We start from the raw sequence: 17,346 nt of genomic DNA, 5'->3' as shown, positions 1-17,346 counted from the left end.
TTAACCCCCCTCCTCAACCCATCCACCCTAAGCCCTCTTCCTTACAAATTCCCAGTTTTCCCTCCTTGACGTTTCCTTCTGTATCCATCTTGTCCATCCTATGAATCCTCTTCTGCCCCTCATTCCTCCCCACACCTATTGGTTGTCCAAGCTTCTCTCTTGTCTTGCACAAGACCCTTCTTTTGTATCAGATTAATTGGACAGTCCTTTATTACATAATGTACGTAAGTAGGAAGTCAACAAAATAACTTGTCAATGCAAAATTAAAACTTGGAAAAACCTCCTGTCAGGCAACAACGATAAATATTTGCATCTTCAGCTTGTATGCAAGAAGAATCAGGAGGCAACAAACATAAACTATGGTGGAGATGTCACTTTGTATTTAACACTTAAATGTCACTTTCTAGGAAACACTCAGATGTCACTTTCTAGTAAACACTCAGATGTCACTTTCGAGTAAACACTTAATGACCGAATAAAATAGTGAAAACAACATGCTTTTTGCATGGAAGTTTGAATGCATGGCCAGGATTTATTTATTTTTGTATACAAGATCGAGGCTCGTGAAAGAGCTAACATTAATCACACAAAAAAAATCAAACACACACATAAAACATATAATAAGGGGAGCGGTAGACAAGATGGGGAGAGAGGGGGAAGGACACAAACACAACATTTGAGAGCAGGGACATCGGGAGATCTGTGGGAGGTAGAGGGCTTTGGGGGAAGGAAGCGTGGGAAGTGGGGTTGGGGAAGTGGGAGAAGTATAAAACACATGGACACTGCAAGGCCTTCCAGGAAAAAAGTTGGTATTTCAAAAAAGTGTATCTGGGGTGAATTAGCGGGGGCAGAAAATATCAACGTTTTGGAAGATAAGGGGAAGATAAGAGATGGTGGTGAACAGCTGTTTTAAAGACCTGGAGGGAGGAGTGGGATTGAACAGAGTGAGGGAGTTTGTTCCAGAGGTGGGAGAAAAGAGGAATGAAAGAGTGAAGGTGAGCAGAGAGCCGAGATTTTGGCAGTTTAACAATAAGAGGGTTGCTGGCAGATCTTGTGTGACCTGTAGGAATATATGGGGGACAGAGCCCAGAGAGAGCTGGGGGAGCAAGGCCGGAGAGGAGTCGGTAGAAGACAGAAAGACCACCAACCTGCCTGCGGTGAGTGAGTGAAAGGCCCTCGGAGTTAACTTCATCGCAGGAGATTCCAATGATTCTGAAAGCTTTGGTTTCCACAGCGTGAAGCCGAGCTAGGTGTGAGGCAGGAGCAGTGGCCCAGAGGTGGGAACAGTATTCCATTGAGCTGCAGATGAATGCCTTGTATGTGTTGAGGAGCTCAGGTGTGCCAATGAAGGACTTCGCACGACGGAGGATGCCCAGTCGGCGACTGGCTTTGGAGGCTAGCTTGGAAATGTGGTTTTCCCAGGAAAGATCATGGCAGATAGTGAGACCCAAAAGCTTAAGTGACAGAACTTCTTGGAGAGGATTGTTGAGAAAGTAGATGGGAGGGTTGTCCAGTCGGTCTTTTCGGAGACACACAGTAAGTGTCAGTTTGTCAGGATTGAAAGACATATTCCACTTGTTTGATCAGTCTGTGATTTTGTCCAGGTCTGCAGAGAGTGAGGAGTCTGCAGACTGCCAATCTGAGGAGTGGAGTGGCAGAGAGTAGAGTCATCAGCGAAGAGATAGAGAGGATTTTCCAGAGTCGGAGAGATCATTGATGAAGACCAGAAAAAGCACAGGGCCCAGAACACTGCCTTGGGGAACTCCAGCCTGACCAGGAGGAGATGAGAGAAACCCATTCAGGGCCACACGTTGACAACGACCAGAGAGGAAGTCCACAAGCGATGCATGGAGATTTCCATGGATACCATAGGAGGGGAGTTTGGTGAGCAGAGCGGGGTGCCAGACACGTGATATGTCAAGGGAGACAGCTCTAATTACTCCCGCCAGGGAGTAATGCATTCACTCGTGTGTGTGTGTGTGTGTGTGTTCGTGTGTTTGTGAATAAGATATCTGGAAAAGTTCTGAACGGATTTGGATGAAAGTTGGTGGGATGATTGCCCTTGTAGTGGGGCGGCTTAGCCCAAATATTCAAAAGAATTGTGCATTTTGTGATACAAGCACCAAATTTGGCACAAATGTACATTAATATGTTGCGAACATTTTCAGATATTGGGCCACTTGAAATTCCGTAATTTTTTTTTTTCAAATTTTTTCAAATTTCGTAATTTCAAATTTTTCGGGTGACACCGTCACAATTTCGGTCTTCGAGGCCGGCCGATAGGCAAAGTGTGACCGGAAGGGACGAGGTTCTCCTGACCACGTGGCCCTCGATCTGGGAAGCGAGAGGCGTTCCATTAGTGAACGCGCCCCTCACGCCCGACTTTTGGGCGGCCCCGGCAGGCCGTTTGTTTTGACGTTCCGTGACAGGCCCCGCACCCCCACCTCCGGGCCGACCGGAAGCTTGTGCTGAGTACATCATACCTGAACAACTCAGTGAGGCAGAACACAGCAGTGCACACCAGGGTGACCCCTTCAGTGCATAAACCAATTAACCTGTCCACTGCAGGGCATATAGAAATGAAGTTATTTTCTGCATATAATAATAATATAAGTTCAGTTCTATATAACAATTTCTGTTATCACCACTACCACTACAACTACCACTACTACAAGCTTTGTCTGGAATTTTGTGGACTAACAGACAAACAGACATACAGACAAGCTGGGATCAAAACATTACCTCCTTCCACCATTGAGTGTAGAGGTAAACATCATGGAAATTATATCATGCCCTAGATTTAATTCATGCTTACCCGTGTATTTGCTTCACTGGTTCACAAGGTCTTTTGCATACATGTAATTCAGACTCTCGTCTTCATTGCTGACCACACAATGTTCGCAACATATTAATGTACATTTGTGCCAAATTTGGTGCTTGTATCACAAAATGCACAATTCTTTTGAATATTTGGGCTAAGCCGCCCCACTATATCGGCCGGCCTCGAAGACCGAAATTGTGACGGTGTCACCCGAAAAATTTGAAATTACGAAATTTGAAAAAATTTGAAAAAAAAAATTACGGAATTTCAAGTGGCCCAATATCTGAAAATGTTCGCAACATATTAATGTACATTTGTGCCAAATTTGGTGCTTGTATCACAAAATGCACAACAGGTTTGCTATGCTGCTACACTATTGGGATAAGGAAGAATTGATTAGTTTTTGGTGAAGCTCAGGATATTATTCCGGATCCAGGAATCTTTTTTTGAAAAATTTTTGGGAAAGATTTTTTCTGTTTTACTGCATTAAAGCTTTTATTCTTATTCTTAAATGATGTTTTTCTCCCCTAATTCTGAGATATATCAAATTAAATTCTCTGACAGTTAGGGCTTACTTTCTTTTTCATTTATTGTTTTGGGGAGAGGGGATGTTAAACAAAACGTATTATTCCAACTAAAATCACGGCGGGAGTATGCGCTCTACTGAGTGACGTTCTAGTTTCCTGTTTGGCATTAAGGACCTCCATCCATTGTTGAGACAGCAGAAGCAACATGTCCAGAGTAGAATGACCTGGTCTGAATCCAAATTGATGATCAGAGATCAAGCCATTGGAGAAGAGGAAGGATTTGATATCTGAAGCAATGATGGATTCCATGGCTTTGCTGAAAAATGGGAGCAGGCTGATTGGTCTGTAGTTGCAAGGATCTGTTTTTGCACATTTTTTGGGCAAAACGGGTATGTTGGCTGATTTCCAAACTGATGGCAGATGACCTTGAGCAAAAGAGAGGGTGAAGAGAATAGAGAGAGGGTGAGATAGAGCGGCAGAGCAGGATTTTAGGACCCATGGGCTGATGCCGTCTGGTCCAGTTGCAGAATCAGAGTTGAGGTTTGACAAAAACTTCTCCACCTTGTCAGGAGAGAAGGACACAAGAGTCCAGGAGGAGCTGGGTTCGACTGGGTAAGGTGGGTACAGAGAGAGATGGGTTTGGGACACAATAATTTGAGGCAAACACAGAGTTGAGGCATTCGGCTTTGTCACGTGCGTTGTCAACTGTGTAGCCATTTGAGGTAAGGGAGGGGATGGAGGGGGAACAAACACCAGAAACAGATTTGTCCAGGCACCACCAGGATTTGGAGGAAGGAGACAGGTTTGAGAGTTCATTCTTGAGTGTGGAGAGATAGTGCTTCCTGGCACTCCTGAGGGTAGACACACACTTGTTCCGAGCTTGGTGGAAGGAATTGAGATTTCCTTCCGTTGGATTAGCCTTCCAAGAGGCAAAGGCAAGTTGTTTCAGGGCAACTGCCTCACCACAAGATTCCATGTACCATGGACGGGAGGAAGGGTATGACAACTGAAGACGAGATGGGATATATCTGTGTATGAGAGAGAGCAGTTTGCTTTGGAAGAATTCCCAGGAAGAGTTTATGTCAGAGGCAGTAGAGATGGGAGACCAGTCCAGTAGATTGATGGCTGCTTGAAGACCGTGCCAGTCGGCCTGAGTGAAATGCCAGACTCGTCGACGCTGAGGAGGCTCTCTGAGAATGGCCAGAGAGATGTCCACTTTAACAAGCACATGATCAGAAGAACCGATTGGAGCAGAAGAAGAGCAGCAGACATTTGCAGGGAAGTTTGTCCTAACCAAGTCTAGAAGAGAAGATACTCCATTGACTGAGATCCGGGTTGGGAAATTGACAGATTGTGTCAGTCCCAGTGAGTCACAGAAGTCCTTTGCTGAGATGCCATGACTGGTGAGAGAGGAACCCACACCCAGCCAGCTGGCATGATGACAGTTGAAGTCGCCACATATGAGGAAGAGAGAGTTGTGATGAGTGGATAGAAGTTGGTCTATGTTGTCCAACAGCGAAATGTAAATGGAGTCATCACTGTTTGGAGGACGGTACAGAACACATATGAACAAAAGGTGGGAGCGGAGAGGAAGCCGTAGCCAGAGGGACTCCTGGGGGTGGGGTGGAGAGAGGGCAGTGCAAGGAGAATGAGGAAGAGAGTTTTTGATAAAGATAGCAACCCACCACCAGGACGAGGCTCAGGTCTATCATACCGGAGGAGGGAGTAACCAGGCGGAGATATTAAGGAATCAGAGACATCTTGAAGGAGGAAAGTTTCTGTTAAGTAGATCAAGTCTGGATTGTCAAAAGCAACCTGAATGGAGAGATCTATCAGGTTTGAGCGAAGGGCACGGATGTTTGAGGTCCATACCGTTAATGAAGAGGGAGGGGGAGCATCGGATGCAGGACAGGGGAGGGGAGGGGTCGGGTCAGATGAAGGGTGAGAGGGGGGTGGGTAGGGAGAGCTGTTGATAGTGTTTCAGAGATTGCAAAAGAGTTGCAAAAAAGGGAAGGATGAGGAGGACAAAAGGTTTGTTAGGGTTAGCTTTGAAGCTTTGAAGGGCTGAGGAGGGAGAATTTAAAGGGAGGGGGGAGGAGGGAGTTTAGGAGGGGAGGTGTGAGGGGGGAGTAGAGAAAGTGAATGATTAATGAAAAACGAACATTTATAACAAATTGCGTTGTTGCGATTTTCAAGTCAGAGATACATTTTAAAACGATAGAGGAGGGGTGGAATGAAGGTGAGTTTAAAGAATGTGGGGAGGAAGAATTGTAAGAGATTTAATATTTTTTTGAAGTGGAATGAATTGAAGAGGAAATTGAAAAAAGCCTTTTAAATAAGAAGAAAAACAGCGTGTTGTGATAAACCACTGAATAAAACATTGCAGGGGAAAGTTTAAACATATTTAAATAATATTTAAACAAAACCGTGAAAAACAATCTTGTTTTCACAAAATACTGACGGGGAGAGGGAGCCTAGAGGGACAACCACGTGTCACGTGAACAGGGCAAAAGGTGGAAGACAAGGAGATAAAGGGGGCGGGGCGAGACAGTGCACGTGGAGAGAAGCACGTGGAGAGAAGCACGTGGAGAGAAGCACGTGGAGAGAAGCACGTGGACAGAAGCACGTGGACAGAAGCACACAACAGAAGCACACGATGAGACAACAGCACACGTGGAGAAAAGGAAATATATGTTTTATTTATTTTATTTTTTGGGGGGGGGGTTTAAAACGTTAGACAAAGAGTACATGTTCGGGGAAGTTTGGGGGAGAATAGAAAAATCTAAGAAACAATCAATACAGCGAAGGAAAGAACTTAAATTAACAAAACACCGACGGGGGAAGCCTCAGGTTACAAGGCCGCTCACGCAGAGCGAACAGAAAACGATGAATTAATTACAAGTTACATGAATTTCAAACCAAAACTAACTAGAAACACAAAATAACACATACACAATAAAATAACGAGTGGAAATTTGACAAACACACGAATGGAAAAATACTGAAACTTTTTATGCCATGGAGAGATCAAAGGTCACCACCTCGCTCGAGAAACCGGAAGCGGAAGTTCCCAATATCCACATCAGTGAGAAATTATGGAAATACACATTTTGGAAACATTTTACCGTATCTTGACATCATCAAAACACACTTGGAGTGTCAGATATTTGCTCTCTTTCTCTCTTTCTTTATGCCCCAAGCCATTACCTTTGGCTCTGAGCGGATGAACATGTGCGGACCACGGCTCTCTCCCACCGAGCGCTTCATGATGCCTTTGTGGTGGAAGTGAAAATAGTTCTTGAGGTTTCCTATCTGTGACACGCACAATACATATTAACAGTTTCATGGAACCATCGTAAAGCTGCATCAATTAGGCTCTTTTCTATCTATGGTTCAGTGAACAGTTTTAATGAATATTATCAACAAAGCACAAGCAACTCCACACTCCACACACACACTCCACACACACACACACACACACACACACACACACACACACACACACACACACACACACACACACACACACACACACACACACACATATATATGTATGAACATTTATAACATATAATTTATAACAATATATATATACAGACTTGGCATTTAATATGGAATTTTTTTTTTTTCTTGACTTGGGTTTACTTTCTTAACTCAGTATATCAATCTGGTTAGTTTATTTTACACTTTGGTGATTTATTTGTTAAAAGAACCATGTCACTGATTGTCTGTCGCAGCAAGAAGTCAACAACAGGATTATATCACAGGTGGCATGGCAAAATGTACGGACAGGTGCATTTGATGATTGGCTTCACAATCGGGTATACAAGGGTTGTTGCGTTCTGTATTAGTGGAAAACAACTGCTGCACGTCTCCCAAAGTTATTGCCGCTTCCTCTGGAGATGGTCCGTCAACTCGACAATGCTGTTTGTCATGGAGTGGTGGCTTTACGAAATTACGGCATGAAACAGCGTGCTATTGCTCGGCAGTATGGCATCACTCAAGGTCAGGTGTCAAAGATCCTGAAACGAAACGCTCAGAGGGGTGTCCCTACTCCAATACCGAGGCCAGGACGTCCCGGCAGAACCACAAGGAGGGATGATCGCCAGCTGCACCGGTTAGTCTGCAATGGCCCGTACCAAGTCAGCTAATCGGCTTGGGGCTGAGTGGCAGCAACTGACAAATGTGCCTGTATCCAGAAGGCGAGTCAACCAACGACTGGTTCAAGCAGGCTATCGTGCCAGGCATCCCCTGAGAAAGCCACGCCTGACCAGACAACACCACCAGCGCCGATTGCAGTGGGCCAGAGAGCATCGTCAATGGCAGCCAGGACTCTGGAATCACGTGATCTTCAGTGACGAGATTTCTGGTCTATCGTCAAGATGGCCACGTCTGAGTGCGCAGACAAGTGCATGAAGCCTACAACAACGATTGTATAGTGCCAAGAGTCCAAGCTGGAGGTGGTGGGGTGACCGTTTGGGCTGCTTTTCATGCAGGGGGCAAAACTGACCTGGTTGTTCTGAATGGAAACCTGAACCAGTTCAAGTACAGGGCCATTCTGGAAGAAACATTGCTTCCATTTGCTCGTGCAGCCTTTCAAGGAAACTTTGTCTTCCAAGATGACAATGCACGGCCTCATCGTGCTCGCATGATCCAACACTTTCTTGCTGACCGTGTTGTAGAGCATATGGAGTGGCCTGCCATGTTCCCGGATATGAATCCGATGGAGAACTTGTGGGCAGAATTAACGCATCAAATCGACCACTTGGACCAGCAGCCGACCTCTGTGCGTGAATTGCAGCAGGCTATTGTGACTGCATGGCAAGCGATTCCTGTCCAAACCTTGGCAAATCTCGTGAACAGCATGCCTCAACGTGTACGTGCTCTCCTGAATGCTCGTGGGGGTTACACGAAGTACTGAACTGTAATTTTACTGTCCGTAATCCCAGTCGTAATTAAACTTTTGTTTTTGTTAAAAAAATTTTTGGCTAATGTGCAAAATAAAGAGATACTTCTGGAAAACGTACAGAAGTTTAACACAGTACTGTCCGTGAATTGAGTTCGATATCAGTTTACATCACTTTCAAGGATCAATTTATTTGTTTCGAAATGTCAAATGTGGTTTTTGTTTCTTTTAAAGGTCACATTAACAAAATCTAGAATAATTTCAACATAATTCCAATGAACTTTTGGTTCGAAGACATCTTGAAAAGTAAGTTCACCCCCACAAAAAAAATATTCCATATTAAATGCCAAGTCTGTATATTGGCATGCTTGCACGTTTTTCAAATAATTCACAATTTTCTCGAAAAATAAGTTGAATTGACAAAAGTATTTGGTCTCAACAATTCTTTATTTCACTGTTAATATTACAGAACCTTTGTTTTTGATTCAGAACTTAATATATCCTTTTAAATCAGAAAATAAAAAGAAAGGCATTGACAAAATTATTGGCACCCCAGACTTAATATTTGGCAGCACAGACTTTGAACACAATAACTGCAGTCAAGCACTTCCTATAGCCATGAATGTGCTTCCTACACCTCTCTACTGGCAGGTTGCCCCACTCTTCTTGTGCAAACTGCTCCAGTTATCCCAGATTTGAAGGGTGCCTTTTCCCAACTGCTGTTTTCAGATCTCCCCACAGGTGTTCAATAGGATTTAGATCTGGACTCATTGCTGGCCACTTCAGAACAGTCCAGCGTTTTGTCTTGAACCATCCCTGGATGCTTTTTGAAGTGTACTTGGGGTCATTGACCTGCTTCAAGACCCATGACCTTTGACGGAGACCCAGCTTTCTGACACTAGGTTGAACATTGCGCTCCGAAATGCCTTGGTAATCTCCTGCTTTCATGATGCCATGCACATATTCAAGGTACCCAGTGCCAGAGGCAGCACAACAACCCCAAAACATCACTGAACCTCCTCCATGTTTGACTGTAGGGGAGGTGTCCTTTTCTTTGAAGGCTTCATTTGGTTTCCTGTCAACATCGAGATAATGTGCTTTACAAAAAGCTCTAATTTGGTGTCATCTGTCCACAGGACATTCTCCGAGAAGGATTTTGGCTTGTTCAGGTGTGTTATGGCAAACTCCACTCAGGCTTTCTCAGCAGTGGGGTCCTCCTGGGTCTCCGACCATATAACCCCCCTTTCATTGAGTTGGCGACAGATGCTGCGAGTTGAAACTTTCGTACCTTATGTCTGAAGGTTAGCTTGAATTTGTTTGGCAGAGTTGACCATTTTAACAATCATTCGCTGCAATCTTCGATCAAGTTTTCTCTTGTGGCCACTTCCAGGAAGGTTGGCTACAGTGCCACGGGCCTTAAACTTCCTGATAACATTGTGTACGGTGGCCACAGGAACATCAAGGTCTCTGGAGATGGACTTGTAGCCTTCAGATTGTCCATGCTTGGCTACAATCTTGTGTCTGACCTCCTCAGACAATTCCCTGGTTTTCTTTCTTTTCTCCATGCTCATTGTGGTACACACAGTGACACAGTGCGGTGTGTCACACACAGTGACACAAAACAGCAGAATGACCCCTTTTCTGTATTCAAACTGGGTGAATGAGTGATTTTTATATTGCAGGCACCTGCAACTCATCACGGGTGAGTTCAATTCCAAAGTAAAGCAGAATCACCTGCTTGAAATCTAATTATGTCTAACAACTTATAAAAAGTGTCAATAATATTGTCCGGACCATTTTAGGATTTCTGTGTGGAATAAGCTAAGCTTTAGTAGTTTTTTCACCTTTTTTTGTTTTGTTCACTGAAAGCCAAAGAAATACATTTGTGGATGAAATACATTTATTTTCATTGAGTTGGCGACAGATGTTGCAAGAAATACATTTATTTCAACAATTTTCTGGAAGAAATGGTGCATTATTTGAAAAAAGTGCAAGGGTGCCAATATTTTCGGCCACGACTGTGTGTATATATATATACATATATATATATATTACTGTGCAAAAGTTTGGATTATTTTCACTTTTGTGGTGTTATTCCCCATTAAACATTTGTGGGAAGTTAAAGGTGTGTAATATTTGTAGATAATAATTCAAATTTCTGTGAAAGTCAATTTAATGTCATAGTTACTTTAAGTACTGTATATGAAATAAATTAGAAAATTAAAAAAAAAGTTATATTATCATGTTTGTTTGCTTATTTTTGCGATACATATAGTCTAGTAGGAAGACTAGGTCCCCCTGCACCCCCCGGAGATATACTTCTAATCAGTGTTTCTAGATTGGAAAAAATGTGTAGAAAATGACTAGCTATGGCCCCAAGCTGAAAAAATGTCCCACATACCATTTTTATGCAAATTACTGCTGCAAATTTTATGCAAAATTATGCAAATTTTATGCAAATTTTTGATGAGGAGTAGAGTTGAGGGGTCTTTGAGGGCTTCATCGAGGTGCTCTCGGTTGCAAGACTGGGTCATTCTGAGAAGCACAGCAGGGTCAGAGATCATGATGTTCTCCTCCTCAGTGAATCTCTCCATCAACAGCCTCTCCATTGCCTCACACACTGTTTTGAGGCAAAAGAGGGACTTTGCGTAGGCCTTTCCACTGAGAACACCTTTGAGAGATCCACTTGTTACTAGTTGTGCCTCAAAGAGAATCTCTGCATATCCAGAACCACGCATCTTGTGTCCAGTGAGCATCCCGATGTAGTTCATGGATGTGTGGAAGGGTCCAATCGTTACTACATGACTAGCAAATTCATTTGGCCAGCGCCAGATGATGGGAAGGGCTTTCATGCAGACACCCAGATCAAATGTATTCAGGACCCATCTCTGACCCACCTCAGCAGTTGCTGCCTCGGAACGCTTCAGTAGCTCACGAACAACTGCGTTGTCTGTGATCGGTTGGTGGATAGGCGTGCAGTAGTCGACTGTTGATTTGCTGGGTGGGGGAGAAACAGTTGCAGAGGTGAAACCCCCTAGCCCAGGCACAGGCTGCAGGCCATTGCCATGCCATGCAGGCACCAGGCACAGACCGATCACAGACAACGCAGTTGTTCGTGAGCTACTGAAGCGTTCCGAGGCAGCAACTGCTGAGGTGGGTCAGAGATGGGTCCTGAATACATTTGATCTGGGTGTCTGCATGAAAGCCCTTCCCATCATCTGGCGCTGGCCAAATGAATTTGCTAGTCATGTAGTAACGATTGGACCCTTCCACACATCCATGAACTACATCGGGATGCTCACTGGACACAAGATGCGTGGTTCTGGATATGCAGAGATTCTCTTTGAGGCACAACTAGTAACAAGTGGATCTCTCAAAGGTGTTCTCAGTGGAAAGGCCTACGCAAAGTCCCTCTTTTGCCTCAAAACAGTGTGTGAGGCAATGGAGAGGCTGTTGATGGAGAGATTCACTGAGGAGAACATCATGATCTCTGACCCTGCTGTGCTTCTCAGAATGACCCAGTCTTGCAACCGAGAGCACCTCGATGAAGCCCTCAAAGACCCCTCAACTCTACTCCTCATCAAAAATTTGCATAAAATTTGCATAATTTTGCATAAAATTTGCAGCAGTAATTTGCATAAAAATGGTATGTGGGACATTTTTTCAGCTTGGGGCCATAGCTAGTCATTTTCTACACATTTTTTCCAATCTAGAAACACTGATTAGAAGTATATCTCCGGGGGGTGCAGGGGGACCTAGTCTTCCTACTAGACTAATATTATATTATCATTTGCTAGTAATATAAATTTCCCACAAAGAAAACACAGGAAACACTTGTGGATTTTGGTGGAGTAAATAATAAATTGTTGAAGTAATCAACACCGATTACATAAATGCAAATTACAAGAAACCACAATAGATCTCACACAATGGTATGAGGTACACATTGCAACGCCTGAAAGAAACTGGCTCAGTACCAAGACAAGGAAAGGCCAGGAAGACCCAGAAGAACCTCCCCAAGGCAAGACAAGAAGTTGAAGTTGTTCAGCTTATGTGATAGAAGAAAATCAAGTCAGCAGCTGACAAATTCAATGAGCAGGCCTGAAAATTACATCTCGTCCAGCACTGGCACAGAAGGTTGATTGTCAAAGGTATATGGCTCCATGGCACTGTTGCAGCAAAGAAACCACCGCTGAGACCACAGAATAAGGGGAAAAGACTGAAATTTGCAAGGCAACACCAAGATTGGGGGACTGAACAATGGAAGACGGTACTCTGGTCTGATGGATCAAAGTTTGAACGTTTTGAATCAAAGAGATGCCAGTTCGTATGCCGAAGACCCAGCAAAGGTTACGATACACAATGTTTGCAGCCTACAGTTCAACATGGGGGTTGGGGGGCTCTGTGACCGTCTGGGGGTTGTGTTGTTGTGGCTCTTAGCCTTTGGTGGAGGAAACCTTGTTAAACTCAATGGAACGCTAACAAAAGAGAAGTACAAGCAGATACTGCAGCACCATGCAGTTCCCAGGGGAAATCGTTTAATCGGAAGAGGATTCATTTTACAACAAGTTGATGTTTCAAAACACACTTCCGATATAGTAAAACAGTATTTTGAGAACAATGTTACAGTTAGTGCACCATAAAGTGGAGTGACTTTGAACACTTGTTACAAGGTTCGATCATTCAGATGATTTTTTTTGCAGAAATGTGTTGCACCTATTTTTAAGAAAACTCCCAAACAGTTCAGAACCCCCACAATTAGGGTAAGACTTTGAATATCATCACGTGGTAGGTATTCAAACTCGCCCCCACGCATGAGGTGACTGAATGCCTGAATATCATTTAAAAAATAACCATCAACCCCAAATCTGATGATCACCCAATTGGGGTGTTGGAAAAGTCACACCCCGGAGGGGATTTAAAACCAGTAATACCACACATACATTTTGTTTAATTTCTTCAACAATGTAAAAAGCTTCAAAAAGTGTTCAATTCCACCCCCACTTTATGGTACTCCAAGTGTTAAAATAGACACTCCAGAGTCCGGGGCAGGAATCCCATTGAGGCCATATGGGATTACCCTGGAAACAGAGAACAAGAGGAATCCAACAAACTGTACAGAACTGTGGAATGTACTACAGTCATATACAGGAAAAAAGAGTGATGGCACTCAAGAAGGCAAAGGGCGGACAAGCAAAGTATTAACTGATAACATGTAAAATGACACCGTTCTTGTTATTACCCAGCGCACGCGAATCGTAAAGCATGGTTAATCAATTGGTTCATGTCCGTCCGTCTGTTATCCGTTCATGGTCCTCAGTTTATGACCGAGAAACAACTAATTTAAATTTAAGGGATAGTTGGAACATGAATAGGAAGACAATGCTGTCGTTTTACCTTGTCTTGGTTCAGAATTCATCCCGACCACAGATGCACAAAGAGGAGTGAGATTGATTTATTACTAGCAAAAGTACCCGGTGTTGCCGAATAACAATGAGTCGCTTCCTGACGGGAATATGAATGAGGGGGGAGGAGAGGAGGAAGGGAGAGGGGAGGAGAGGAGGAAGGGAGAGGGGGCAGGAGAGGAGGGAGGAAGAGGGGAGAGGAGGGAGGAAGAGGGGAGAGGAGGGAGGAAGAGGGGAGAGGAGGGAGGGAGAGGGGAGAGGAGAGGAGGGAGGGAGAGGGCAGGAGAGGAGGGAGGGAGAGGGGCAGGAGAGGAGGGAGGGAAGGGGAGGTGGAGAAGAGGAGGGGTGGAGAGGAGGGAGGGAGAGGCTAAAGGAGAGAGGGGAGGAGAGCATGGAGGAGGAGGGGAAGGGAGGAGGAGTGAGAGGAGAGAGAGGGAAGGGAAAGGGGAGGGATGGAAGGGGGGAATGAAGGGGGGAGGGGAAGGGAAAGGGGGAGGAGAGAGGGGAAAGGAGGATGGGTCTAAGGGGAAGTGGAGGGAGGGGAAGGGGGGAAGGTAGGAGGGGGGGGGAGAGGAGGGAGGAAGAGGGGAGAGGAGGGAGGGAGAGGGGAGAGGAGAGGAGGGAGGGAGAGGGGCAGGAGAGGAGGGAGGGAGAGGGGCAGGAGAGGAGGGAGGGAAGGGGAGGCGGAGAAGAGGAGGGGTGGAGAGGAGGGAGGGAGAGGCTAGAGGAGAGAGGGGAGGAGAGCATGGAGGGGGAGGGGAAGGGAGGAGGAGGCAGAGGAGAGAGAGGGAAGGGAAAGGGGAGGGATGGGAGAGGGGAATGAAGGGGGGAGGGGAAGGGAAAGGGGGAGGAGAGAGGGGAAAAGGAGGATGGATCTAAGGGGAAGTGGAGGGAGGGGAAGGGGGGAAGGTAGGAGGGGGGGGGGAGGAGGGGGGGGAGGAGGGGGGGAGGGGAGGGGAGGAGGGAAAGGGGGAGGGGAGAAGGGGAAAGGGGGAGGAGTGATCAAATCACTTTCATAATACTTCCACAAATCGCCTTCATAATACTTCCTAGAACTATGCAATACATCGATATGTAGCATTAGAGGGCGTGACATGTGAATCTGGGTGAAGAAGAAGCCCGTGCTGTTTGACACTTCATTCCAGGGTGAACAATAAAGCCTCCATCTCCTAAATTGTGACTCAACATCGTCTTATTACAATGTACAAGAGTGATTGTTGTATAAGACTCCTCTTCTATTTGTAACTACCGACCAATATAAATTTTATCTAATAAATCTATAATTCTAGAAATAATTGTTTACAATCGGTTATATGGTTTCCTCGCTCAAAATTATTTGCTAAATTTCGATGAACATGGGTTTATAAAGTTCCACTCCACCAATTTATCACTTGCACAATTATTATATGACAGAGTCACGAGTGCCTTGGAAGATCATATACATGCCATTGGTGTTTTTATCGATCTTAGCAAAGCTTTTGATATTCTTGATCACGCTGCTATCCTTCCATGGAAATTACAATCTTATGGAGTCAGAGGGATTGCTCTTAATTGGTTTAAATATTATCTCTCAAATAGAAAGCAATACACGTTATGACTCTGCAAATCCTGAAACATTACTTGTGGAGTTCCCCAATGATCCATATTAGGCCCCTTCTGCTTTAAATTTACATAAATGACATCGCAAATACATCCACTCTATTACAATATACTCTTTTTACAGACGATACAAAATGTCTTTTGTTCCCACTCAAAATTTTCCAATCTTAGAAGAATCATAAATACTGAATTACCAAAACTTTCTCTGTGGTTTAGAAATAAGAAGTCATCTCTGAATCTAAGGAAGACTAATCTTTATTCATTTCAAGAGTTATCGACGGCTAAATAATATAGGCAACATCCTGATATAAAAATTGATGGTAAGCTATGTCACTTGAAAGGAAAAACAAATACAAAGTTTCTCGGCAAAATTATTGTTACGTTTATAGGGGGGTAGGCAATGAAGTACCTTAGGCTATGTAGGATTGTATCGGGTAGTGTGCTCTGTATGTCGTGTAAGCCACCTTCATGTACTTAAGCCTGGCCGGATGTCACGTAAGGTTGTATATTTGTCTCCATGCGAGGGGTGGAGCTATGCTAATTAGTTAGGGTATAAGTAATAATTCCCTGTATGTAAATTGCCTCTGTGGTTTTCCCTTTGTTCCTTATGACACATGCAACACCAGCCACGCATTCCGCAACTACCTAAATAAACACCATATAAAGCAACCGGACCGGACATTCAAACACTACCACTGACGCCACCAGCCGAGTCATCTCGATGGGCGTGAAGAGGGCCGTGAGGCCCCACCCCTAAAGGTGATAATTAGTCAGGGTGATGGACTGCTGCGATGGCGCTCGCTGATTGGCGTGCATGTGACGTCATCATCGAACGTTCCAGCATGAGGGCCAAAAAGGACCCGTCCCGCCATTTTCTCTCTCTTGAATCTGGGTGGCATAACGAGCGGTCGCAGATGTTCTCTTGGTTCAGACATTCGTAGTGAACAGTCGCAGCTCTCTTGGTCCTGGCTTTGATTGCAAGCAGATGCATTTTACTCTCTCTTTGTTCGTGGCTGGCATAATTGGCGGTCGCAGTTCGTGCACCCTCTGTGCTGGCCTTCGCTGCGAGCAGTTGCCTTTCCGATCCCTCTGTTCCTGGCTGCGAGTGAAGGCGGACACATCCTTCTCTTCTTTCTTGCTCTCCTTGGTGTTGGCTTCATGACGGCAGTGTTCTGCGGCAGGTGCACCTGAGAGACCTCGGCGCTTTGTGGAGCTTGGGATGGCGAGGAAAGAGCGAGGGCCTATTCGTTTCAGGGCAGCGGCTGGCGGGTGAACGTGACTTGGGCCAACACGTGTTTTCCCGTGAAAGGACGCAGGCTCTTTGACGACCGCAGACGGTCAAGGACACCAGAGTGGAGTAGCAGGCAAACACACCACACACATTATTACTTTCGTTATTTTATTTCTCCCTGTGCTCTGTTTCATGAGTCCTTGTGGAGATGTCTCAATTTATGAATTTTAGTTACCGTACATTCATTCTTGTTATCCTGGCATTTATTTTTACTAGGGCATTGCCCGTACGTGGGTGCCCGTTCCGTGGCCAAAAAAAAAAAAAAACGCTACCCGTACGCTCTACCCCGCCCGTACGCCCGTAAACAAAAAAAGCAACGCTCTTCGCTTCCGCCCTTCGCTCTGACTGAATTGGGAGAAATAATGCGCATAAGAAATCGAATTACGTACCGTAATGGCGGTCAGCTCGTAACGCGCTCAGCTCCGCTCGTCTCACATCGGCCACGCCTACGCAACAGAGCGTTCTGTGATTGGCTGCCGGAAGATAAGTCGTCACTGTCCGGAAGTTCGCAAATCGCAGTTAGGATGAATCGTTTTAATTTAATCGCAGTTTGAATTCGTTTTAAAACATAGTTTAACGGCAACATAGTTGAAAAGCCTTGCCTTGCTGCAAACAGCTGCTGCAAACAACAACAACATGGAAGGCTGCACTGTCCGGAAGTTGGCATATCGCAGTTACGATTATTTTAGTGTTAATGGCCAATTATTCAATTAGCGCCAACGTATTTTGGCTGTTTGCAATTTAATCGCAAGGAAAAGTAGAAAGAGAAGAGGGAAAAAAAGAAAAGCCTTGCATTA

The 17,346-nt window shown here is 44.8% G+C and overlaps 1 protein-coding gene across 5 annotated transcripts in view; it reads right to left on the bottom strand.

Moving 5' to 3' along the window:
• Positions 1-17,346, bottom strand: part of LOC137422018 (proprotein convertase subtilisin/kexin type 6-like) — a 288,832-nt gene that overhangs the window by 160,152 nt on the left and 111,334 nt on the right. For 4 of the 5 annotated variants that reach the window (XR_013622625.1, XM_068108687.2, XM_078772998.1 and 1 more), the window contains exon 2: positions 6,556-6,660. Coding sequence is in view for 4 of the 5 variants with exons in the window: in XM_068108687.2 (XP_067964788.1) it covers positions 6,556-6,660 (105 nt within the window). In the remaining variant the exon portion in view is untranslated. Of the gene's footprint in view, positions 1-6,555; positions 6,661-13,651; positions 13,790-17,346 lie in introns of those variants that run through there. The other variant, XM_068108688.2, reaches the window with a different exon arrangement.

Source organism: Myxine glutinosa, chromosome 2 (assembly GCF_964187855.1).
Source record: "Myxine glutinosa chromosome 2, kmMyxGlut1.1, whole genome shotgun sequence".
NCBI classification, from domain to species: domain Eukaryota; kingdom Metazoa; phylum Chordata; class Myxini; order Myxiniformes; family Myxinidae; genus Myxine; species Myxine glutinosa.
This window is presented reverse-complemented; position numbering and strand designations above follow the sequence as displayed.